Source organism: Crassostrea angulata, chromosome 3 (genome assembly GCF_025612915.1).
Source record: "Crassostrea angulata isolate pt1a10 chromosome 3, ASM2561291v2, whole genome shotgun sequence".
In the NCBI taxonomy this organism is placed as follows: Eukaryota; Metazoa; Mollusca; class Bivalvia; order Ostreida; family Ostreidae; genus Magallana; species Magallana angulata.
Genome location: NC_069113.1, coordinates 40,090,242 through 40,117,189, shown reverse-complemented (window position 1 = coordinate 40,117,189; position 26,948 = coordinate 40,090,242). Strand labels below are relative to the sequence as shown.

Here is a 26,948-nt window from a genome sequence, read left to right as displayed (position 1 = left end):
TTTTAACAAAAATCATCCTGAAATAAATCGTAGGGAGTAACATTCCTCCCAAACCATAGATTTAACCAATATCACAGAAAAATAAGTCGTAGGGAGTAATATTCCTCCCAAACCATGGATTAAACCAATATCACAGAAAAATAAGTCTTAGAGAGTAACATTCCTTCCAAAGCATAGTTTTAACAAAAATCATCCTGAAATAAATCGTAGGGAGAAACATTCCTCCCAAACCATGGATTAAACCAATATCACAGAAAAATAAGTCTTAGAGAGTAACATTCCTTCCAAAGCATAGTTTTAACAAAAATCATCCTGAAATAAATCGTAGGGAGTAACATTCCTCCCAAACCATAGATTTAACCAATATCACAGAAAAATAAGTCGTAGGGAGTAATATTCCTACTAAACCATTGATCTAACCAATATCAAAGAAAAATAATTGCAGGGGGTAACATTCCTCCCAAACCATAGGTTTAACCAATATCATTGAAAAATAAGTCTTAGGGAGTAACATTCCTTCCAAACCATTTTTTAAAACCAAGATCATCCTGAAATAAATCTTAGAGAGTAACATTCCTCCCAAACCATAGAATTAACCAATATCACAGAAAAATAAGTCGTAGGGAGTAACATTCCTCCCAAACCATTGATTTAACTAATATCATCGAAAATTGAAACGTAGGGAGTAAATTTTCTTCTAAACCAATTTTTTAAAAATATATCATCGAAAAATGAATCGTCGGGAGTAAATTTCTTTCCAAACCATTATAGTTTTTAACAAAAATATCCAAAAACTAGACACGATCTCGTTGCGAGCAACGAGGAGGTCTTCCGTCCGATTTTTAGAAGGAAATAACACATCATCGACTTTGATTTTCGGCAACAAAACGTGATATGGAAAAAGGAGTGAAGTAATAATGCTTTATTGTATCGGTTTTTATAAGTTCTCTTACATTGCTTTTTTAAATATTTGCATTTCTGCCAATTAAGATAGAAAAGATTAAACTTGTTTACCTCTGGTCCCTAAAAACGCTAATTGGGTAACGTAAGAGAAAATCATTATATTGTTAGGATATATAAACGTATTTTACCTTGTTTTTTAATGATCGTATTTTACTTTAGCTTTAACAACCTTTCACAAACTGGGTCTCATTAAAGGGTTACAGATAAAAGATTTTATAGTCCTTTGGTCCCCTAATTTAAGGGTCCAGCCCCTTTTTCTTGATATCAAATGAAAGGACATTTAATTCTAAACAAATTTGTTCAACAAGTGTTTAGAAATTCGTTACCGTTCTGGAGATATATGAGAAAGAAGGTTTTAGGGACCGATCCCTTATCTCATTAAAGGGGCCGTTTGGCGAAATTTTGAAGGTTTGCATATTGTTAAGAACATTATTTTGAACAACTTAGCTTCTGTACTGCATTTTAAATTATTTTTTTGTTTCTGTGATATGAGTGATCAAAATGTTAGACTTTTGGTCCTTAGAAACCCTCATATTTGGTTCTAAAAGATTTCAAAGAATATGTCTCAGTAAAGGGCTTCAGATAAAAGACATTAGAGCCCTTTGGTCCCCTAATATGATAGACCAGCCTCTTTTTCTTGATTTCAAATGAGATATAAACTTTTGTTACATTACATGTCTTAACAAAATATTCAATCTAAAACTGTGTATCAATGCTTAAAACAAATAAAAAGAAAGACAAATAAGCCGGAAAAAGATTTTTTACTAGTATGTTGAACCTATGTTAACAAAAACCGGGCACGAGCCTTGCTAACATGACAAAGAATTGCAAGCCCTGTATCTTGATAATAACTCTACGAATGACTCTCAAAAGTTTTTATGATCATTAGAAATGCATTTCTATAGCATTGTAAGTAATGAAAACATTAAAATAGAAATTGACCAAAATCGTGACCATGCCCCTTTAATCTCATTTTTTGGGTCCAAGCGAGCTTCGACCCCTTTCAAGTCAGATCAAAATGAAAACAAAATTACAAATCCCCGATCTTTTGTCTTCTATAGCTGAGAGTTTGAATTCAATATCCAGGGACAAACCACCCTTCTAGAAATCGCTAAAACGTCAATTTCTTAATAAAGGAAATGATGATATCAATATAACCACTATCTATTAGGTCTAAATGTTTCATAAAAATCGGTAGAGCCGTTTCTGTAATATCGCGTGCACAAAATATGTAAGGAAACAAAAGAACCTTTCTCTCTTGGTCGCTTGTTTGAGGAACCATTCCTTTTTTCTTGATACTGAATAAAGGGTTTATAATTCTAAACACAATTTGTTCATCAAGTCTTTAGAAATTCGTTCTTGAGAAATCTGGTATATATTTGGACTCTTTTAGGTCCTAAATTGTAATCTCAATTGAATCTTTTTTAGCATAAGAAGTTCAAAAGTTTGTCAAAGAATTCATTTTTATACATGATTTCATAAATAATCCGAAATACTGTTTTGAACCACATTTGTTAGTCGTAAATGTTAATTTTTTGTTCTACAATACAGATGAGAAAATTATAACATATGTAAATATCATTTGCAAGATCTCGAAATGAAGGTGAGCGGTAAATTTATCAATTTTAAAATTATATGCAGATCTTTGCAAATCGGATATCGACAATTGTGAATTTAATTAGAATGCTTGGTAAACATTACTAGTACCCTCCTGAATTGGGCTTTTACTTGCAGTGAGTATTTACATGTAGAATGAATGCCCACAATATTTAAGACTTAATTGCTGTCGAAATCTTTATTTTTTGGCGGAAGAAGGAGTTGAAACACAGTTAATATTTATTTTCTGGAATTGATGTTCAGAATTAATGCATCGTGGTAGCTGTAGTATGTTGACATTTTTACCACTTCTGCCTTTAAAGATGTTGACACATATACATGGTCTAAAATAGTAGCTCCCTCTGTTGTTTTGAAATCAACAATCTGTTTACAACCTTTATTAATCATGAAATTCTGAATAGGGCCTGCAGACGTTGCATCTTCGTTGAAATCTCCAAGACAAACAAAGAATTTATATTGAGATCTGTAATACGCAATCACTTTTTCGAGTTGCGCTAAAAACTGAGGAACATCCACAGGGTTCTGGCGATAGACAACGATAACTGCTATATTTTCTGGCAAACATTTTACACAAATACCCTCCACATTCTTTAAAGGAAGGAAACTGACAACTTTGTTTAGTGTGGTTTGGTTAATGTAAACAGCTACTCCACCACCTTTAGAGGCACGTAATTTTGAAACTTGGGTATTGGTATCGTCATATGAATCTTGCCTATTTGTTGGATAGAAATTGAAATTTGTCCAGATCTTAGCCAAGTCTCTGTTAGGCAGATACTATCTGCATCTTTGCATCGGCTTTCCTTTAAGAGATCTCCGAAATGTTTACCGAGACTTTGAATGTTGTGAAGATAAATTTTAATGCCAGTCTGAGATGTTTCAAAGTTTGGTAGTTTTAATTTCGGCATTCTCTGCAATGCTGCGTTGACTTCTGGATCAACGTATATCTTTTTTTGCAATACTTCTGGTTTGTTCGATTCAATGAATAATCCTGCTTTGACGTTACTCTACTCAACGCAACATAACCCTGTCCTGGTGAAAATGTTCGGTCTAAATTAACTACCACCTTGTCAACTGTCATTCCTTGTACTTTATGAGCTGTACAAGCCCAAGCCAATCGTAATGGAAACTGGTGTCGAACAACATTTTTTGTTTTTTGCTCAGGAATATCCTCTTGGACTTTTTCAATAAGAACAAGGTTTCCATTTTTACTTTTCTGTCCAGTTTTCTTCCCAACATTTATATTTTCAAACAGTACTCCCACTGCAACAACAGTATTTTGTGCATGTCTTTGACCATAAACAAATTTTGCTACAGTGCCCATAACTCCATTTACAAGGCCATCATCTACATTGCTGTTTCTTGTGAGCATGACCTTTGCACCGAGACCCAACAATAAGGTGCTTGGAAGACTATCTGTTCTAGACCTACTGATAGGTTTGCTTCTGAGGATGAGTTCGCCAGTAGTTCTATCTTTTGTTAAGTCTTGAGCATTTATTTCAACAAGATCTTCACATTTCCTCCTGAGCATTGACAAGTTATAGGCATTGACTTCATCTTTTGTTGAGTAGACGTGGAGAACATCTTCAGGTCCCTCTCGTACACATTCATTTAGGATAACGTTGGTTGGTTCTTCCAATTGTTCTTTTAATTCTTTAGTTCGAAGTGTATTCAATGCATTTGCAAACGGTATGTCATCACGTTGTCTCAGAATTTCTTTTTACTCCACAAGTTTGAAAAGGTCTACCCAATAATCAAAAGGATAAAGAGCGTTGTCTTTATAAAGTCTTTCATCTTTGCGCTGCTTCACAGGTGGAAGTTGATAGAAATCTCCCACAGCTATCACTGACACTCCTCCAAATGGTTCCTTGCATATCTTTATCTGTACTAATCTTTCATGAACATAGTATAATAGTTTTTTGTACACCATTGAAATTTCATCAATAACCAAAATTTGCAGATCTCCAAGTTGAACTCTCATTTCACTTAGACTCTGCTCTCTCAGTGGTTCATAAGGCAAAGACATATGTTTTGGCAGTGAAAATAAATGGTGAATTGTATTGCCTCCAATGTTAAATGCAGCCGTTCCTGTAAATGCTGCAAGAAGCATTGAAACACTGTCAGGAGTAGGCATTGTTTTTCCAAGTAAACGTGATGCCTCATAATGTATGGCTTTAATTAAATGACTTTTGCCTGTTCCCGCTCCACCAGTTATGAAAATGTGCAATAATTCAGGTTTTTGTCCGAAACTCTTCTTCAAACACCACTCACGCACCAAGTAAAATACTTTCATTTGAGTGTCGTTCAAATTTTGAAGAATATTTATCATTTCTTCTTTTGACTGTGTATCCTGTTGTATGTTGTAGAGAATATCAAAATTAGTTTCTGGTTGCATGTCTGGCAATTCTTCAGCAACATTCAAATTCAGATCAGTTCTCTCTGCAGAACATTCGTGTCTCATTAATTCTGTCTCAGGACAGAGGTTAGCCCAAGCATCTTCTGGATCTCCAATGTTTTCAAAATTATCCTCTGCTTCTTGATCTGCTATTGCATCTTCATTCTTTGCATACCGTAGTCTGTTCATGTCAACAATTGACTTGACCGATTGTAACTTTTGCTTTCCTGAGATTTGAACATGTCCATTTTCGTAAAATGTCTCATACAATTCAAAACCTGGGGGTTTCAATTGATTAATACACCAGTGAGGCAAGAACAGCTGTAACAAAGACTGGTAATATTTCTCTGACATTTTATCTGGGTTAAACCTTGGGTATCTTATTATTGCTGGTTTTGTACGTGTTCTCTTTTGAATGAAACCTTTCGAATTTTGCAGTTCAAATACATTTTCATTGTGAGTCTTTGAAACCTGGGATTTAGCGAGTACTCTAAATTCTGAGCAAAATTCTGCCAGGCACATTTTTTGAAACAATGGTTCATTTGGCCGGCTTTCATATCTTTCAACAATATTTGTCATCCAGATATCTTCTTCATCGTTGTCTTCGTCAAGATTCCCTTCATTTACCTTGTTCTGCTTTTTTTAAGTTGAGACAATGGTTTTGTCAGTCTAGTGGGATTGTCTCCTATTGGTACAAATACTACTTTCCTTGAACATTCTTTCATTTTCAAGTTACATACGCGATAGACAGCCTCTTGTGCGCTGACTTCTCTATGATTCAAATAAGCAGAACCAATTTTCTTCAGGGTTGTACGAGCACTTTTATTACCTTCTTCTGCCTCTATTTTGGTTTGTTTCAACACCATTCCCATTTCTCTCTCCGACTTTGATATGTAAGAGATAATGTAAACGATGCAACTAAACGGATCTAAGACAAACTGTATGTCCATATTGGCATCCCAGCATTTTAAAAGGCACGGATTGTACTGATTGATCCAAAGTTCACGTGGGTTTCTTTTAAGAACAACTGACCTCTTTTTTGCTAATTGTCTCTGTGCGTCTATGTACTGTTCTTGTTTCAAATCTATTCGTTTAAAAATATCTTCTGTATTTTCAGATTCGTTTGATCCATCTTGTACTTCACTCCAAACTCGCAACAATATTTCTTTAGCATTTGATTGCTCCTGTTTTCAATCGGTAGCTTCTGCATCATCTTGCAAGTTGTCATCATCATTTGGAGAATTTATAAAGGTACATACAGATGGAGGTCTAGGAAAGTTAAATCTACAATCTGACCCCCTTTTCCTGCAAGACTTTGAGTGTTTTCTGCTGTGTTGTTGTACAGCTAAAATCACATCTCTTAGATCCAAATCTTCATTCTCAGAGGGCACTGCGCAGCTAACATATTTGTCAAAAAATTCACAAACCGCGTCTTCTCCATCTTCATCGAGTTTCGGGGCATTTTCTACCCAATATAAACAATGCATGTGAGGTGACCCTCTTTGCTGAAATTCGACTCTTTGGAAAAAATCTGATATTTTCCCAATTGGCTCTGATGGTGAAAAAATCACTTCTGTCTGAAAAACGTGAAATTTATGCTCAAACATTCTTGCAACGGTAACGGGATTGCTTCTTAGCACCTCATTTTTTTCAGACTAGTCCAAAACACACGTATCTCTTAAATCATTGTGTTGTCTCAATATTGTTGCAACTGCATCATTCCATCTGTGTTCTGCAGCTGAAAACGAGCAAAACCAAGTTGGTATTCCTAACTGTCTTAGCATAGCAAATAGATCTTTTTGAGCAGCTGACCAAAATGCTGGCGTTCCCCGTATCGGTTGCATGAATCGCAAAGCCTCATCATTTTTCATCAACTTTGAAAGTAATTCAGGGTTTTGTACCATATCTGCTGTCATATTGTGACCACTGAGTATGCCTTTGACCGATTTTCTGATTGATATTTGCGTTTTCTCTATTACTTGATTCAAATCAGACATATACTGACTGAAGAAAATATAACTGGTGTCTTTTGCAAATCTGTCATCTGAATTCATAAGGCGGTTGTTAAAATATCTTGACAGTGTTATTCTTGTGTCTCTCTTGTCATTCCACGAGAAGTGTCCACTAGGGAAATGGTATGGAAATGTCTTTGCCTCATTGCCTTGTGTTTGCAACATCCTTACTGGATTGTTTCCTTCTGCTGGAGCGATATTATAAATATCATCAAAGTAATGATCAAGAACTTCTTGTGCGATATCAACTGGTTGTAAACAGGTATCTGTTGCAATGTGTTCTTCATCATCTTTTGAAAAGATATCAGCACTTTCGACCATTTCCTGACAACTGTCATCGGATTGTTTCCAGTTTGTGTCAATTGTTACATTTTCATACCATTCATTGTTCCGTTTCAAAAATTCTAATGCATCTGATACGTGCTTTGGGTTAACGAATTGATATTCGATGTAACCTTTGTAGTTCAATTTTCTCTTTAGTTTGACTTTCAGCAGCAGATCTTCTCCAGGTTTCAATGGTAAACTTGTAACTTTTCTTAGATCGGATGGTACACATACAACTGGCCCATGAATGTTTTTTTGACTCCCGTGTGGTAAAGCCATTACTTTCATAAACGGAATGTGTATTCCAATCAGATGTCTCTCAAGGCTATTTAATCGTTTTAATTCCTCTGGGATTTCTTCAAGCGCCATTTTGTTTACTGCTGCTTCTGCTGGAGTGATTTTCCTGTGACATGTAAAACAAATCCATAACTTAGACTTGATGCAATTTTCTGGACATGTCTCTATGCATGTGTGGCAATGTTTATCCTGAATACATAATTCAGCAACATTTCTTGCTTGGTCATTTTTGGCATATGAGTGTCGATCACATCTCTGGACTTGATTTTGAAACATGAGCCGATCACAACAGCAACACGAATAATCAATGCCTTGCATAGCCTTTTCTTTAAACGCTTTCACAATTCCTTTTTCATTTTTCAATTTAGATTGTTTGGCACTTCTCTGATTTTTTACACTCTCCTTTTTTAGTGCTTTAACTCTTGGATTGGAATCATATTGATTTCTGCTAGAAACTTTTGTTTTTGACCTATATATCTCATCTTCTTCATATCTTTTAGCTGCAGTTTTAAGTTTTTTTCCTCTAAAGTTTTCATTTGTCCTGTATCTCTTTGAACTCTCAGAAATAACTTGCTCTCTGTATAGTTCATCTGACTTATACTTTTGCTTAATTTGGCTCTTAACATTTTCTCTGTGTTTAGCATGGATCCGATTCATATTTTCGAATACTTCTCAATTTAGTGTCAGTTCTGTATTTTTCATCAGAAGCATATCTTTCCAAACTTTTTCTCTTAAAAGCTTCCTTATACTCCTCGTCTGCTGTATATCTATCAGTAATACTTTTATTGCTTCTGATTTTCGTTTTGTTTTGATACTCAATATCATTATGGTATCTTTGTTTGCTTAGCAGTTTCGCATTAGCTTGGAATTTTTCACCGTTTAAATATTTTTCAGAAGACGATTTCAGTTTCTTGTCTCTAAATTTTAAATCTTCCTGATATCTTTTCCTTAAAGATTCTTTTCGTTTCTCCACATATCTAGTCTTGTTCTCCGTTTCTGGTAATGTTTGTCTGATTCCTCGTAAACGCATTCGATTTCGGTATCGCTTTTCATACTCATTTACAATTTCATCATTTTGCTTTTGTGTCATGTCTGACTCTTGCCCATTTACTGAAAGGACGACATTGTTATGATTTTGCTGGTGGTGGTTTAAATAAATTGCACCAGTTTTGCTTTGCTCTGAAGGTTCTACATCACTGACTGAAAATCTGATCCAACGCTCTCCAGAGAATGTATATATATATCAACATTCAGTAAGTGAGCTGTAGCAAATATTTCAACCTGAGTAGCCCACGTTCCTGTTTGTGACATGTTGGATGATGATTTAAGATGATTATCAATAGACTGTTCACCATTTGTGAATGGTTCAAATAACTCTTTGTTTTCAGTAATATGCTGACAGACAGCACTGCGCATTACGTTGTAAAAATCCTCCGAATTTGTAAGGCAGAAAGAGACAGCTCTAAAATAGCAGTTGCCATCACCTAAAATCTCTTTTTCCTGTCTTGGTGTTGTCATAGTTGATATAGAAAACTGTGTTGCAGCAGAATCGCTAATGTAAGGTACATTCACCTTTTGACAAAGGTTTTTTTTCAAGCTGGTAGTCAGAGGGGTAAAACTGAACTGTAACTGATCTTGGGCGATAAAAATCAAATCATCTTTTCCATCATCAGTTTCAAAAGAACTTTCAACCGGTATATTTGTCTGTTCAAAATGTGTAACGATATCTCCTGTCTTATGCAAACTGCTGTCATTTCCTATGTAGTTCATTTTGCAGGAAACACCAGTCAAATTACATTCAACACTTTTTGAATATCCCATTGAAAGTGCTAGATTTTGAATATGTGAAAATACTTCTTCTACACTCTGAAGCAAAACTCTTGTGCTCTTTCCAAATATACTTAACATTCCTTCAGTAGACCTGGAGTGGGAGTCAAAAGAAAAGAAGCCATTTTGTAATTTTCCTATTAGCAAAGTATTTCCACCAAAGCAGACAAAATAGCCGTCAGTGTCTGTAAGAGCAATCTGAATTGCTTCATCAAGTGGTAATGCATTAAATGCTGCATAATTTATCCCATCATCAGCGATTATAACACTTGCAAGTGACTCATTTGCATGAAATTCATACGACTGGTTGAAACATTCAAAGAGGTGTGGCAATTCTTCGACAAGCAGGTACCTATCACTAATGGACGAGCTTCGTTGCAAAAATGTGTACAATTCATCTCCAGTCATCAAAACTCTATCCATATCCATTGTTGTCCAATTTTTTGCATTTTTAAGTTTGTGATATGCCAATCCTGCCAGACAATTTGCAACACATTGTGTTCCAGAGTTTTCAAGAAATAATGGATCAGCTTGATGAAATGAACATTGAACAGAACAACTTATTTGATTGTTTCTTACATTTAATGTCTCCAAACACTGACCTGCATTTGTTTTATCCACGTTACCTTCAACATAGTTTTCTGCATTTGTTCCAACTAATTTGTCTTCAAAGTCACCTTCAGAAATTGATAGTGTTTCATTCATATCATTCTCATATTCTATTTCATTGTTTTTCATATATATCATTGTTTTCCTTTCAGTTTCCTTTTTGTTTACCGTCAAGTAGCCCTCATCTTTTGTTTTCCTGCTGGTCCCTCCATACATAGAGGTTTCCAGCTGCGCCTGACCTGCTGGTCCAGACACGTGCACGGTGTCCGGTCCAGGTGCCCTCGGTGGAGCACAAACCCTTTCTAGGGAGTCAGGGGACGGTGCCTTGTCCTGCTCACGGACAAACAGACTTCCCCGAGGAGATGGCAACCTCGGGGCAGGTGAATGCATTTTCACTCGAGGCGAGGCCTGCACCCTGGCCAGGGGTTTTTCCTCTTTAGGTGGAAACCCAATAGAACCAAACCCCGGAAGATTACCGGGAGAAGCTGTGATAGCTCCATCCTCTGTCCCGCAGGGGACAGAGGACTCTGACATTATCTGCACTTCTGGGACATCTTGAGGAGCTTGTTTTGTTTGTCTCTGCTGTCTTTTCTTGTCTCTGTCTTTTTCTCGTGGCTTTTTAGCATTTACAGCCCTCTTTCTTTTAGGCATCTTTAATTAAAAAACAAAATTTTTTTTTTACATGAAAATGCATTAATTCTTCATTATGAAATCCAAGTACATGTCAGCATTTCACATTAATTTATTGTTGATATGTAATACACGTGAGAATACTCTAAATCTAGACTTCATGAAAATAGGAGCATCTGGTCAGGAAACATGGAAAGTGCTATCTAAACTTCAGTAATATATCTTGATTGCCGTTCCTGCCGACACGCTGTTGGAGTTCGTTGTTTATAGCATTTGGTCAATTTGGTCAATGACGCACGATGCTAAGTTGAAAAGCAACCACATGGGGTGCCAAGAGAGATTCTTTCTTGAGCTTGTAACAACATAAGTTATGTTATATAATAGGATTTTATTCATCATTGTTAAAGTCATTGAGGGACCACCCAAAATTGCAATAAAATTACTACAACAAAACATTTCCAAAATCAATAGAATAACAAATATAAGCTTTGTTGAAACGTGATCGAGAACTACTTGCAGTTTTTTTTTTTGTTTTGTTTTTTTTTTGTTTTGTGAAAAAGTTTTGTAAAAAAGATCTTCAAAGGTTTATCATTCCGGGTTTAGGACGTTGATATACGTTGATATAACATACACGTACTCTTGTATATATGTTTAGGTCTGTTTGTGGTGATTTAGCAAGGGCATAATTTTTGTTCAGTAATTCAACTGGTTTACGGCCGTTTGATTTACGTCTTCGTCATTTTCTTTCTTGTTGTTTACAAAAGAAAAATGATAATAAATTTATCACATTATTTCAAAACCAGTAAAAGTGCAAAGTGCCCCCCTTCCCCCCCCTCTCTCTCTCTTTCTCTCTCTCTCTCTCTCTCTCTCTCTCTCTCATTATCGTCTTTTTGTGTGATGTGTGTGATGTGAGAGGGACACTTTGATTTACATTTGATTTAACTTGATTTACGTGTATCTCTCTGTCTTAATTTCTCGCTCTGTCTGTCTGTCTCTCTCTCTTTCTCTCTCTCTCTCTCATCAATTAGATCTTAAACAGTTCGTAAAAGTTAGTAATTAACTCATGGATAGACAAACACATGCCAAATGATTAATTCGCGTTTCACACTTTTGTACGGTATTAATTATCATTTGTTGAACAGGGAGAGGTAATTTACATAACTTCTTGAGCAATTAACACAAGCCTACTAATGACCTCGCAAAATGTGCCAAGACCAGACATCCCACTCCTGTGCTAATGTTAGAGAGTCTTGAATTGAACAGAAATTAATCTGTTGTAAAATTCAAAGAATCGACTTGCAAAAAAGTTTTAAGTCCTCTCATGATATCATTCTTATAAAAGAAAACAATTTCCGCTTTTTTTAAAATTTCCATTTGGGGCCTAAAGAGTAGGGAGAAAATATCGCAAGTGTGTGTTTGTGTGTGTGGGTGGGGGGGGGGCGCCAAATGAACCCTTTTGCCAAAAAAAATCCTACATCGGCAAAAAGAATATCGATGCAAACTTCTTAATGAGTTTTGTGGTTCATTTAATATTTTTGTAGGATTTTTGTTTTGGTATTTATTGGTGTTATCTGTTTTATAATAGCGTGAATGGGAGATTAAACAGAATTTAATCTTAATGAAAGGAAACCGGACAAAAGTAATCTAAGATCACTAAACAAATTATGAGTCTTTTTTTTTAAAGTCAATAGATCTTTTTATCACTCGGTTACGACAACGTATATTCTTTTTAAAACAAAATACATTTTTCACTATTTAGTTTTGTCGAAAATATGACACCATATATTTTTATATTAACCGTTATGTTTATTGTTTTTTTTATAGACAAAATGAATATTTTTATACGCAGGGACAATTAATAACATGTAATTAGAACAAGACAAAAATATAACTGTTCAACAGAAAATTTATTTCGTTTTACATCACTTGCTGTGGTGGACATATTACACGGTGTTTTTAAGTAAATAAACACGAAGAATTATTTTTTTAGTATAATATATATTAATTTCAAATGAAAATACAATACCAAATTCTATGTTATGATAATATGACCTCCCCCTAATTTTCATAACTATTAAGTTTTACACTCAAAAGTTTGGACTTAATCGCACTTTTTGTATTTATCGTGTCTACATCGGTATCTTTGCGTGAAAGGCGCAACGGGGAGTGGGATACATGTATTTTATCTCATCAGCGACGTTGCTCTTCTTCATTCGGTTCGCTGCGCAAAACGGATACGGTCATTGAAGATTTAGAAACTTTTAGAAACCACTTTAGGCACCGTAGATTTTAATGACAACTTAAAACATTACTCTGTAACTTACTCCTCCGACAATGTGCTCAATTCATATTTAAAGCTTTAATGATAAGACAAACCAAACTTTTAGGCTGACTTTTATATATGTATTAGAATTGAAAACAGTGACATATAGGTCCGTTGGGCCGGGTGTGACAGCAATATACATTATAATAATATTATTATTATCATATTTCAATGTGTATATGTTCAGTTGAGACACATGTAACTATAATAAAAACTCACAGAAATTCAAAAACTCACAGAAATTTGTACCGTCTTGAAATGTCTGTGTTTTGTGTATTTGTCAAAGAATCATCCCCCCATAACAGTAAATGTGCATCTCGTATAATGTGTACATAACGTAATGTCAATAGCTTATTCAGAAATGAGAATGGGTGAAGCTGTCTATTATATAAATTAAGATATCATGAAAGCCTTTAACAAGAGTTTGGGTAAGGGGGGTGTATCAGTAAGTGAGTTACATGTACATGTATCTTCCCTTGAGTGATCACATTTAATAATTAATCATGGTAAAATAAAGTAATTAAGAAATTGAATTATCATTCATTCATTCATGTCAGATAGTATCATCGAATTGGTGTTTGTTAACTGAGCATTCGGAACATAAGAATCGAAGTGACAAGAATTCTGTGGATTTTATTCATAGTTATGTCCTAAGGGACTCCTGTGGAAGGGAAGGGGGTTGTTTTTAATAAAACATATATACCAGCCATATTTAGTTGATCTATGAAAACATATGTCATATAAACATGAAAGCTACATGTATCTTAAAAGCTAACAAATATGAGGCAATTATTTCCTATCGATGTCCTTGTTGTAAGAATTCAGGTAGGAAGGTGGGGGTCTTTGCCAAATTTTATATATTTTTTACTCCAGATTCAAGGTTAATTGTATGCATATATGCGCATCCTAAAAAGTCTGTATAGGGACAATGATACTCAGGTGACCGTTAAGGCATGTTGCCTTTTTGTTTAAACACAGTTCAATGAAATAATAGAAGTTGTAATGGAAGCTTGAATCTTTTCAGTGCAATAATAAACTCGTGTTTGCGTGTTAAAGATGTTTTCAATGGAATATTGGAGATAATTTTAAAGAAATAAACAGCTAATAAAAATACATGTAATTCATGCACAGATTAAGAAATAATTATTTAAATGAGGCAACTGACACAGCAGGGAAATGGAAATGCTAGGCAAGAAATAGATGTTAAAATATTCTTAAAAATAAAATGTTAAATAATGTATTTATGACGCAGGGAAATTAATCGTTTTTATTAATCTTTACACGATACATAGTTCAAACTTGTGTTTTTATCTCCATCTCTTTTGGTACTTGTGGAAATTCGTGATCTTTTCACCCTCTTTGCAGAAATGTTTGCAATTTATGCGCATGCAGTGTGGAACGAAAGGCTGGGCTAGCAGTGTGTACTGTATATATGCTGTCTATAATTATTAAATTTAAGCGATAAATTGAGAATATTTAGATTTTACAAAGCGTAATTTTGCAAAGTTTATACTTTCAACTTAACAAGAAAATTCATTAAGTTACGAGAAAACTGTCATTTCATTGTATTTGCGCAAAATAAGCTGTAGTGTCTCCTTAAATATTGAAGTTCCATGGGTCTTAAAACAGCTTCACAAAGCGATCTATTAGGAGCGGATCAAAGATTTGATTTTATTTAGATTGAAGAAAAACCATGAACACAGTTTCTTTAATCATTTTGACATAATTAGGTTTGCCCCATCATATTCATTTCGTTGTAGCATATTCTACTTAAAGAAGCTCCAGTCTGTTTGTATGAAGTTTGGAATTTCTTTATACACGTACCTTGTTAGTCAAAGTTGTGTTTATTCACACATATTGACATTGATAAAAATTATTGTATTTACATTTGTGGATTTGTTGATCTGTTAAGGAGGCTGAATGGCCAATACTGTTACATGTGTTAATACCTTACAGTTTTAGATAATTATGATTTTGATTAATCTAGATGAATAGTTAATTTAGAATGAAGTAAATGCTAAGATTATTTTTTTTTTAGGTTATACTAGAAAATGACGATATAATCACACTGAATTTGAAAGGACTATATTCTGACAGCATACCTATTACAGATGCAATACGTTCATCTCGCTCAAAGTTTATGGATTGGTTCCGTGTATATCAGGTTGCTATATACTGAAATGTTTACAAATCAAACGCATGTATCTTGACTTCGAACCAATAAGCTAACAATATTTTTTGGGCTTTATGCAGAAAAACAATGACATATAAGTGCCATTTCCTTTCGCATTTTCCTTATCAAATTAATACAACTATAGTTATTATGCTCTATTTTGACGCAAACTTCAAAGAATAAAACTATGGAACAAATGGGTAAAAAAGATAGTCAGAAGAGTTTGGCGACTGCAGTTGACTTATCTGAGGAGAGTTCATCAGTCGACGGAAGTGAGACTAATTTAGAAACTGACAATGGCATGAATAATGAAGCCAGTTTGAACGATAACTGTACTGAGGCTAGTTTAGCAGTCGACAGTGAAAATATTCAGACGTCTGGAGCTGTAGACAAAGATGTCCTGAAGAAGTTATTGTTTGGTACGTCTCACACGCTAAATCTTATCCATTTACTAGTAATACATTCAAGGTGTAGTCTAATCAAATATTTCAGTTATTCTTTCACCTCACTGACGTCGGAAGCAAATTGAAAGTGTGTGTGTGTGGGGGGGGGGGGGGGGGGGGGCTATACTAATCCTCAGAAATATTGAAAAAAAACTAGTTCCCAAAATCATGAAAATCCTAATCCGTTGGGGGGGGGGGTTTACCTTTACTTCCAAAAATAAATTTTTTACCAACCCAAATTTTTCCCCCAAGTCATGAAATTCCTAATCCGTGTGTGTGTGTGTGTGGGGGGGGGGGGGGGGGATTAAGATGCCTATTACTCCAACTTCTCAATCTTTCAATGTAAATTTAGGAGCAATTACATTTTCCGTGAGAAAAAGTGGGGGGGGGGGGCTAAACCCTCTATGCTGCTATGTGCCTAATGGTTAGGTCTAAATTTGCAAAAAAACTAGCCCCCCCCCTTCCGACGCCTATGTACCTGATTAAAATGATAATTTATCTATAAAGGATATTTTGTTAATGTACGTACTTTTTCGTCACGTTTTACTTAATACTTTTTTGTAATATATTGTAGGCTCTCAAATTCCGGTACATGTGTCAAATCTCATAGCGCCGTCGGATGATATCCAGGTACGCTCTTTGGATAATAAACATGTGGAAAATGTTTATTCAAACATTAAAAGAGCCCATAACCATTATACCACACTAATCGGTGTCCTAAAAACAGAAGTAGAGAATATCGAGGCTCTGCAACATCCTCATACGGCAGAAATTGAGGTAATTGGAGGAAACCATACAAGAGCAGCCTTGCAAAAACTGCAACGAGAAGGGCACATCGAAGAAAATCACTGCGCGCTTGTAAATGTATACAGGAAACTTACAGTTGTTCAAACTTTGCATCTTGGAGTCATGCACAATGAAATGCACGAATTCTCTAGGAAAATGTCTTTCCAAGAGAAAGTAATTCTGTTTAGAAAGCTGAGGAATGAAGATAGGATAGATGCAAAGAAACCAAGACAAAGCGTAATTGAGTGGCGAGGGCGTGTGGCAACGGTCATGAACAAAACAGTAAGTATTTATGGAACGCCAAATTAACATATATTCAAATATTTGTACCTATCTTCAAATAATTGCACCTATCTTCAATTAATTGTACCTATCTTCAAATCATTTGAAGATAGGTACAATAGGTACAATTATTTGAAGATAGGTACAATTGAATTAAAGATAGGTACAATTGATTTGAAGATAGGTTCAATTCAGACATATCTACAAAGGATTTGAAGATAGGTACAATTCAATTATACCTAGGTTCAATTCGTTTTGTGTATTGTTGAAAATAATGAACGCTCCCTTGAAGACATTTCAACATGGGAGGGAAACGAGGGAAGCACCAACATCGAAGATGAAAGAAGAAATAAATATATATATATGTGTGGGCAATATATTTGCAAAAGGCATCATTTACTTATTAAATTATACATGTATATCAATAAGTAAGCCAAAAACATGTATACCCGAATACCCCAAAAGTGACGGAGTTAGGGCAGTGACGTAGTTAGGGTCACTATATACCTAAATAAAAAACTGGCTTTATTTTTTTCTATAATTTATCAAAGAATGTATAATTCAGTTGATAATCACTCTATTTATTAAAGCGGTAACAATTATTATGAGTTTTTGTTTGTTTTAAGGCTCAATCTTTCGAAAAGTTGACAAAATCATATTGCCTATTTTATCATCCCGATCCCGATTTTATTTCGCGCCAGTTGTGACGTAACGGAAATGACGTACTATACAGGGAGTATTCATTATTGCCAATATTTTAGTAATTGAAGATAGGTTCAATTCAATTGTACCTATCTTTAATTCAATTGTACCTATCTTCAATTCATTGCATTTGTACCTATCTTCAATTCAATTGTACCTATCTTCAAATGAATTAAAGATAGGTATAATTGAATTGTACCTATCTCTAATTCAATTTGAAGATAGGCACAATTGAATTGAAGATAGGTACAATTGAATTGAAGATAGGTACAATTGAATTGAAGATAGGTACAATTGAATTGAAGATAAATACAATTATTTGAAGATAGGTACAAATATTTGAATATATGTTAATTTGGCGTTCCATAAGTATTAGCATATTTGTCATTTAAGGAACACTGTTCAAATGATAACTTGTAAATTCATACTTCATTTTGCACTCAATTCAGAAAGCCGAAATCAAAAACTCCTACAGGGTTCATTTGAACCTAGCAGCCCAGGAAGAAGAAGTATGGGAATGTTTGAAAAATGCTTTTGAAGCATGTAAAGGAGGAAGGGTCAAAGGAATAAAGACAAATGACGAGTTTTCGCAGTACAACTTTTTCCACTTTTCAAAGTTAAAGAACGTTGATGATAGAAAAAAGCTATTGATGGACTTGGCAGATGGAAATATCAACATAGAAGAGTTTCGGAAAAAAACAAAAGGATCAGGGTAATAGAAAAGCTTCAGCAGCTTTTTTTTTTCAAATTGATACATATATTCCCAATTTTATGTTATTTGTCATAAAATATACTCTGCTTCTATTATAGAATACAGCGTGTACAAAAGAGAAATATCAGCAACGACAGTAAAAAGAAAACAAAAGTATCCGAAATGAAGTAAGCATACAGTGTTTAGTCATCTTTAAGTTCGTTATTTTATTCATTGAACTTAATTTCAAATATTTTTATTTCGAAAGCGTTAAAATGAAGAATACAAGGAGAAATACGAATTATTTGTTACATGTTGATTTTTTAAAAGTCAGGTACACGGAGTTAATGAGTTTATTTCCCCCTTATTATAAAACAATAATGTAAAGTTTTCTTTGATTCTTTATGTTACGAGTATAAATGTAGCACTTTTCTTCTATGATTAAGGGGAAATGAAGACCAGTTACAGACAGGAGAATTGATGGAACAAGAAGAAGACGATTTGGAACAAAACGAAGAACCTAGGTATATTAAGAAAATCATTTAAGGTACATGTACCTCACTACACCTTAACTTATATTTTTTAAGACACTTCTTCACAAGATGGTTATTTCAGGTCTTTGTTAAATTTGTTTGTACCGAGCAATGTTGGTGAATATCGTCATAGCTCAGTGGTTAAAGTATCGGGCTTGTGAATCACTTAATTTCAAATATTTTTATTTCGAAAGCGTTAAAATGAAGAATACAAGGAGAAATACGAATTATTTGTTACATGTTGATTTTTTAAAAGTCAGGTACACGGAGTTAATGAGTTTATTTCCCCCTTATTATAAAACAATAATGTAAAGTTTTCTTTGATTCTTTATGTTACGAGTATAAATGTAGCACTTTTCTTCTATGATTAAGGGGAAATGAAGACCAGTTACAGACAGGAGAATTGATGGAACAAGAAGAAGACGATTTGGAACAAAACGAAGAACCTAGGTATATTAAGAAAATCATTTAAGGTACATGTACCTCACTACACCTTAACTTATATTTTTTAAGACACTTCTTCACAAGATGGTTATTTCAGGTCTTTGTTAAATTTGTTTGTACCGAGCAATGTTGGTGAATATCGTCATAGCTCAGTGGTTAAAGTATCGGGCTTGTGAATCGCAGATCATCAGTTTGAATCTGCCTGCAGCCTGGGGCTTTGCTCACATTTACTGAATTCAATTTTTTAAAGATATCTTTTCTTATTAAAAATTGTATATTTGTTCGCTTATTTAACTTACATACTTCTTATTAATCGTGGTATCTCTCATTATCAAGTTATTTTCTGTTGAATTAAGAAACTATTTCAAGGTGTAGTGAGCTAACTTATTGTGATAATGGAACAAATACTAATAATCAGAATATGTGTGTGTGTGTATCTATGTATAAAATGTCTTTAATCGATGTTACTTTTTTATCATCATCATTGTTTTAAAGCCTAAACAGAACTGCCGAGCTGATGAAAGAAAACAAATCAATGAAGGAGAAGCTTAAACAGGTCGAGACCACTATATTTTGTGACGTCGGCATAAATTTGCATACTAAATTAGCCATCTGTTTACTATTATCGACAAACCAATCAGATGAATGAGTTGCAAGGCATTGTGGGCTACTACAAGTTTCAGTGTATACAAAGCGTATTGAAAATATATAGCATTTTGAATTGTCCTTTGGAAACTCATTTTGAATGATTTTTCAGAATTTATGAAATTAATATGGACAATTATGTCTGAACTTTAATTTCTATGCTCACATTTAAAAAATATTGCATATGAGGACTTATATCAACCTATTTAAATACCCCATTTTCAATGTTCAAAAGAGAGGTACGTCCTATAGAATTAGAAGCAGCGAGTACCGTTTTTCACGTGATATCCCATATTTAAGACAACATTATTAGAATGCGCGTTGATATTTTCTTCAGAGACATTCATCAGAATGCCTAATTAACGGACAAAATTAATACTAAATGCTGCACAGCTTGCGCTTCTGCGTTTGTATATTTGTGCATTTCTACTACCGTGGCTATTCACGTATGTTAAAAATGTACAGTTACCTGTATTTATTTCTAGTGCACAATGATAAAGTCACCAATACACAACTGTGCAGTTTTTTCATATCAAAACCTGTTCGTTCTTGTATGCGTATTTTTGTCAGTCGTTTGATACTGATCATTTTTGAAGCAACAATTGATCAACTAAAACAACAGTATTTTTCAATGTGAGCATGGAACAAAGTTAATGGTACGTAATCTTTCCCTTTTTACCTTCTAAAGAAAAATTCAAGATGTACAAACTTTCCGGCAAGCAATTAAATATTGTGAATAAAACAGACAAAAACCACGTGCGTCTTTTGGATCGTAAACACGTTGTAGACCGTCATGCATTGCAACTCATTCACTGGATTGGAGAATCTGTTTGACGAAAATACTGTCACGTGTTAAATAATGCTATCCATATAAGGTAGTGTACCCGACCTGTTAAACTCAAGACAAAGTTGTTATTAGAGGTACTTATTGATAGAAAAAAAACCCTCTCTGTACTTGTGTGAATTTGACTAATTTATTTCTAAACTGAAAATATTAATTATTTATTAACTACTAGTATATTTGATAAACAAAACTTAATATGGAAACGTACGCACACGAATATGTATATCAGTTATAAGTAATACTATCTTTGTTGAAATGACGTTTTTTTTATATCTTAAGAATGAATGCAATTTAATATTTTAAAAATATAGATGAGGAACATATCTTTCGTTATATAGATGATCGGGAGCTATTAATTACTTAACACTTTGCAAAATTCATAACAGAAATAAAGAAGATAGCTCAAAAGCAGAGTGTTATAGTAAAAAAATGCATATCAAATACATGATCTCTATTTTCTTTCAAATAAAACAGAAAAACAAGGAGATTGAAAAATTAAATCTGACAATTAAAGAACAGGAAAAAGAAATCAGGAATCTTAAAGTAAGTTTAACTGTTACTTACTTATCATTTATTGTGAAACTAATTTACATGTGTTATGTACATGTCTTGTGCAAATAAAGAATAATAATAATAATGTACGTCTAATACTCTTAGGGCGGTATGGCAATAGGTTAGCTGCACGTCATGAGTTCGAATACCGCTGCATGGCGCTTTTCTGATCTATACATTTCATAAAAACTTGTTAAGTCAAATATTGTAATATTTGAAAATTATAAACTGGTTGTAGTAAAAAATTATAATGTACTTTTTTTTACATTACTATCAACAGATGTCCCGTGCCACTTATCGATCTCCGATCCTCATCCATAGTCGTTAACTTTAAATATCCGGATTTTTTAATTCATACCATAAATCCGCCTTTATGATCAGCCTTGCTTAGTGGTTCCACGGATGGCTACTATATACAAGTTTGCCAACAATACTTTTTAATTTAAACTCAACTTGTATATTCGTTTCATCACATTCGTCGTGGCTGCAATAACAAATAACAATAACAAATTCTTTCATTTCAATTAATTTTGAAGGAAAAATAACATTTTTATGATAAAAAGAATATTTTGAGGCTGGGTATCGGAGAACCTAAAGTTTTTGAAAATTAAAAAAAAATGTGTTTTTTGTTTCACTTAAAATGAAATTTAGTTAATAGTCTTTTTTATCATTTTTAAATTAGTCAAAGAATCTTCAACGAAAAAGTCATCTTACGGATTTTTGACAGATTCTTTGTTCATTTAAGAGAATATATAAAAAGCATGTATCAGTTTTTCAAACAGCTAAAATAGTACACTATATCCATCTTTTTCACAAGAAGTCAGAAGTATCTTATCTCTTGAGACTAAGCCAGGAAGAGCACAGACGCTCAATCCCAGAAGATGCTGCAGGTAGAGCAAGAGCAAAATTATTGGAAAAACCCGTAAGTTAAAAAGTGTTTAAATAATAAGAAATGTTTTATCCAGAAACATATAATCTTTAATTAATTTTTTTCTAGATATTTGTGGGATCAAGAAATCTTTGATAAATATATTGACAGTTAAATTAACGTCTATAGGTAAATAAAGATAAGTAAGGTGGTTTATTATTTTTGCAGGAAAAAAAGAAACCTGTTCAAACTAGCAGTAAACTGGCTAATGCACAACCCCAGGTGTGTAGATCAATTTAGTATAAGTTAATTTATTCTTAAAATACGCTGATACGATTTAACTTACTACAAATGCTAATTACGTATGTATACTTGTCACAGACTGCATCACAAAAAAGGAAAATCATTGCAAAGACACACTGGGAGGATAAAGCCAGCAAGTTTGTAAGTCCTGAATTTGTACGTCGGTCTAAATTTGAAAAGTTATTCATAAATATTTATATTGTAAGTAACATGAAAAAATCTTATTCGTAATATTAAGTATTCGAGTGCTTTAATAGATGATACTATTATTTGATAGATTAAAATGCTATCATCATGCTTGACATGTGTTCATTTTGGGTATTATGATACAAATATTTGAATAAAAAATCAATTACTTTAAAGGATGGGAAAAAGAAGCCAAAGAATGACAGCAGTGAAGAAATTAGTGAGGTACGTGTACAATGTAGGTCTCTCAAGTTGGGGTGAGAGAAAATATCAGAAGCTTGACGCAAATACTGGTGTTCACAATTTGCATTAAGTTCGAAAAATGGTGTATGGTTGAACATTTCTTTTAATACCGAGGAAAATAAAAACTAACGATTGAAAATTAGAAAATCAAAAAATATAAGAAACAATAGTATATGATATCATAACTGAATGTGTATATTTCATCTTCAGAAAAACTGCGGAATGGTTAAATATAGAGAGGAAGTATACTTTGGCCAATTTGAAAAACCAGACAGATTCATATTTTGCAAATCCCCTGTTGCAAAAATATGCTTGGACGGAAACACATATGAGAAATTGGAGACAGAAAAAACGAAGAATTTAAACTTCCGCGATTGCAAAAATGTTTCTGCTGATGATATCGTGTTAAAATTTAAAGGAGCAGTAGATTCGAAGGGGAAAATGAAAATAATGTTGACAGAGGAAGAATGTGAAATGGCTATAAATACTTTCTTAAATTCTCATTAGGTTTGGTATTGACATATTTTGAGTTATCACTAAATTATGAAACATTTTAAAAAGATTGAATATACAAATAGTTTTGAAAGATTGCAGCCCCATCGCTGAATATATTCCGTGAAGGATTGATCCATTTTAGAAAATTTAGATAAGTTTTTAGCTCACCACAGCTGAAAGCTATGGTGAGTTTTTGTTTGGCGTCCGTCTGTGTGTATGTTTACTCCGAAGTGAGTGGTTTATATTTTTATGTTTTGAAATATTTGATAATTGTTGAATCATTCTTATTATTCTACTGTTTCTGTAATTTTGTTTTTGTACAGTATCTTTTGAAGGGTTCATTTCATGAATTCTATTTGAGGTGTTTGTGTTTAAACATTCTTGATTTCTCTGTATTTCGGGGTTTTTTTTTACACAATAGTGAGTGACTTAAAGGAATTTTACACACTCGGAATTAAATAGAGTTGAATTTGTGAACGAACTCGGAGTAACATTACCCCGAAGCAAACTCCCGATTCTGTTTAGGAGTTTATATTGAATCCCTTGTATTTTATTTGAAGTGCCTTCATATGTCTAAATATTGTTGAATCGATAACGATAGTCTAAGAGCAGTTTTATAGAGTCATAATATCTATTTAGTGACCAACTCGAACTATTTTTGTACGCTCGGCATATTGTAAAAAGGGAAATTGTTTACAATGGATTCGGAGTAACATTACTCCGAAACAACGGTTAAAATTTTTTTCCGGTAATTTTGTGTGTGTTTTAAACAATCTATTTTGAAGGGAATTATATTGCTTTAACGAACTCGAAGTAACATTACTCCCAAGCGAGCTTCTGTTCTTGTATTAGTATATTGTACACTAATTAAACTGGGTTAGCGCCCCCCCCCCCCCCCCCAAGTTCCGACGCCTATGAAATAAAGCTTAGGATTAGTTTAAGAAACAAGATCGGAGTAACATTACTCCGAAGCAAGCTTAAGATTTTGTTCTGTAGTTTATATTTTGTATAATGATTGTTGAATCAGTCGTATTATTAGGGTTTTTTGTACGTAAATTTGGAAATAAATGCTAAAGAAAACAAAGTTGGAGTATCATTACTCTGAATAATATTCTTGAATTTTATTTGAAGTGTTTAAACATTGTAAGTTGATTTTTAAGTATTATGCTTTTAACACAATATTAGTGAGGGGCGCAAAGGAATTTTACACACTCGGCATTTTATGGAGGGTGAATTTGTGAACGAACTCGGAGTAACATTACTTCGAAGCAAACTCCCGATTCCGTTCAGTGGTTTTTATTGAATCCCTTGTATTTTTTTGAAGTGCCTTCATGTGTCTAAATATTGTTGAATCGATAACGATAGAGTAGTTTTATAGAGTCATAATATATTTTTAGTGACCAACTCGAACTTATTTTGTACACTCGGCATATTGTAAAAAGAGAAAGTGTTTACAACGGATTCGGAGTAACATTACTCCGAAACAACGGTTAATTTTTTTTCCTGTAATTTTGTGTGTGTTTTAAACAATCTATTTTGAAGGGAATTATATTGTTAACGAACTCGGAGTAACATTACTCCCAAGCGAGCTTCTGGTCTTGTATTGGTTTATTTTACACTAATTAAACTGGGTTACCCCCCTCCCCCCACCCCAAGTTCCAAAGCCTATGAAATTAAGCTTAGGGTTAGTTTAAGAAACAAGGTTGGAGTAACATTACTCCGAAGCAAGCTTAAGATTTTGTTCTGTAGTTTATATTTCTATGTCTTGATATGTATATTGATTGTTGAATCAGTCGTATTATTAGGGGTTTTTTGTACAGAATATTAGGAAATAAATTCTACAGAAAACAAAGTTGAAGTATCAGTACTCTGAATTATATTCTTGAATTTTATTTGAAGTGTTTAAACATTGTAAGTTGATTTCTAAATGTTTTGGTTTTAACGCAATATTAGTGAGGGGCGTGAAGGAATTTTACACACTCGGCATTTTATGGAGGGTGAATTTGTGAACGAACTCGGAGTAATATTACTCCGAAGCAAACTCCCGATTCCGTTCAGGAGTTTATATTGAATTCCATGTATTTTAGTTGAATCGATAACGATAGAGTAGTTTTATAGTAGTTTTATAGAGTCCTAATATATTTTTAGTGACCAACTCGAACTAATTTTGTACGCTTGGCATATTGTAAAAAGGGCCATTGTTTACAACGGATTCGGAGTAACATTACTCCGAAACAGCGTTCCGTTTTATATACTGGTTTATATTTTGTTTCCTGTAATTTTGTGTGTGTTTTATACAATAGGTTTTGAAGGGAATTATACTATTAACGAACTCGGAGTAACATTACTCCCAAGCAAACTTCTGTTCTTGTATTAGTTTATTGTACACTAATAAAATATTCAAACAAGTCTGTCGAGTTTCTATTCAGTCAAGAAGTCCAAGATGAAAAAATGCAACATTTTAAAACGAACCCCGTAAGAGGTACTATTGACTTGGTACCTTTTTATTCGGCTGTCCCTTTCAGGCGGCACTATATTTCGACATACTGAGCTCACGCTATTTACACCCTCACCAACTATACTATGTGTCTTCACAGTGCAATTGCACCATTAGCCCTATACATCCAACGAACTGAAATCAACCTACCTCCTTGAAGTCAAAATTAAAACTGAACAAATAAAAAAATATCAGAGGACCAGACAAGAAAAAAATAAAAATAAAATAAAATAAAATAGACCGATCAAAAACACATAAAAAGGAAGAAAATAGCGCAGAAGTTTCAAACTAAACGGGAAAGAAGTTGGAGCAGCAGGAACGCCACACCTACAAGGGTATCTTTTGGAACGCCATAGCTGTCACGAACTGAAATCAACCTACCTCCTTGAAGTCAAAATTAAAACTGAACAAATAAAAAAATATCAGAGGACCAGACAAGAAAAAAATAAAAATAAAATAAAATAAAATAGACCGATCAAAAACACATAAAAAGGAAAAAAATAGCGCAGAAGTTTCAAACTAAACGGGAAAGAAGTTGGAGCAGCAGGAACGCCACACCTACAAGGGTATCTTTTGGAACGCCATAGCTGCCTTATGTGGCTATTTTATGTGATGATGATGCTTTATTATATGAAGGTGGTCCTTTATTATATGAAGATGCTGCTTTTATATATGGAGATGGTGCTTTATTATATGGAGATGGTGCTTTATTATATGAAGATGGTGCTTTTGTATATGAAGATGGTGCTCTCTTATATGAAGATGGTGCTTTTATATATGAAGATGGTGCTTTATTATATGAAAGTGGTGCTTTATTATATGAAAAGTGTCCCCAAAAAGAAGAAAGTCATAGAACTAGCAAATGAAAACGCTGGTGTGTTCGACGTTTGAGGGATTCATGTGATGTGATGTACTGTGATTAATACACTCGGCATTTTATGGAGGGTGAATTTGTGAACGAACTCGGAGTAATATTACTCCGAAGCAAACTCCCGATTCCGTTCAGGAGTTTATATTGAATTCCATGTATTTTAGTTGAATCGATAACGATAGAGTAGTTTTATAGTAGTTTTATAGAGTCCTAATATATTTTTAGTGACCAACTCGAACTAATTTTGTACGCTTGGCATATTGTAAAAAGGGAAATTGTTTACAACGGATTCGGAGTAACATTACTCCGAAACAGCGTTCCGTTTTATATACTGGTTTATATTTTGTTTCCTGTAATTTTGTGTGTGTTTTATACAATAGGTTTTGAAGGGAATTA

At 33.8% G+C, this 26,948-nt stretch overlaps 2 protein-coding genes across 2 annotated transcripts in view; both read left to right on the top strand.

Moving 5' to 3' along the window:
- Nucleotides 1-26,948, top strand: part of LOC128176002 (disheveled-associated activator of morphogenesis 1-A-like) — a 137,166-nt gene that overhangs the window by 2,452 nt on the left and 107,766 nt on the right. The window lies entirely within an intron of this gene.
- Nucleotides 18,983-23,977, top strand: LOC128176013 (dynein regulatory complex protein 10-like). The gene is made up of 8 exons (XM_052841984.1): nucleotides 18,983-19,054; nucleotides 19,544-19,604; nucleotides 21,012-21,080; nucleotides 21,907-22,011; nucleotides 22,186-22,239; nucleotides 22,339-22,401; nucleotides 22,624-22,671; nucleotides 22,900-23,977. The coding sequence occupies exons 1-8, from the start codon at nucleotides 19,011-19,013 to the stop codon at nucleotides 23,194-23,196; spliced, it is 741 nt and encodes a 246-aa protein (XP_052697944.1). The 5' UTR covers nucleotides 18,983-19,010; the 3' UTR covers nucleotides 23,197-23,977.

Excerpts from the sequence above, each read along its gene's own strand:
- LOC128176013 (XM_052841984.1), top strand. The coding sequence starts at position 19,011 with ATGGAACAAGAAGAAGACGATTTGGAACAAAACGAAGAACCTAG. Across the intron at positions 19,055-19,543 it reads GAACAAAACGAAGAACCTAG|CCTAAACAGAACTGCCGAGC; the intron begins GTATATTAAGAA and ends ATTGTTTTAAAG. Across the intron at positions 22,402-22,623 it reads AGGATAAAGCCAGCAAGTTT|GATGGGAAAAAGAAGCCAAA; the intron begins GTAAGTCCTGAA and ends ATTACTTTAAAG.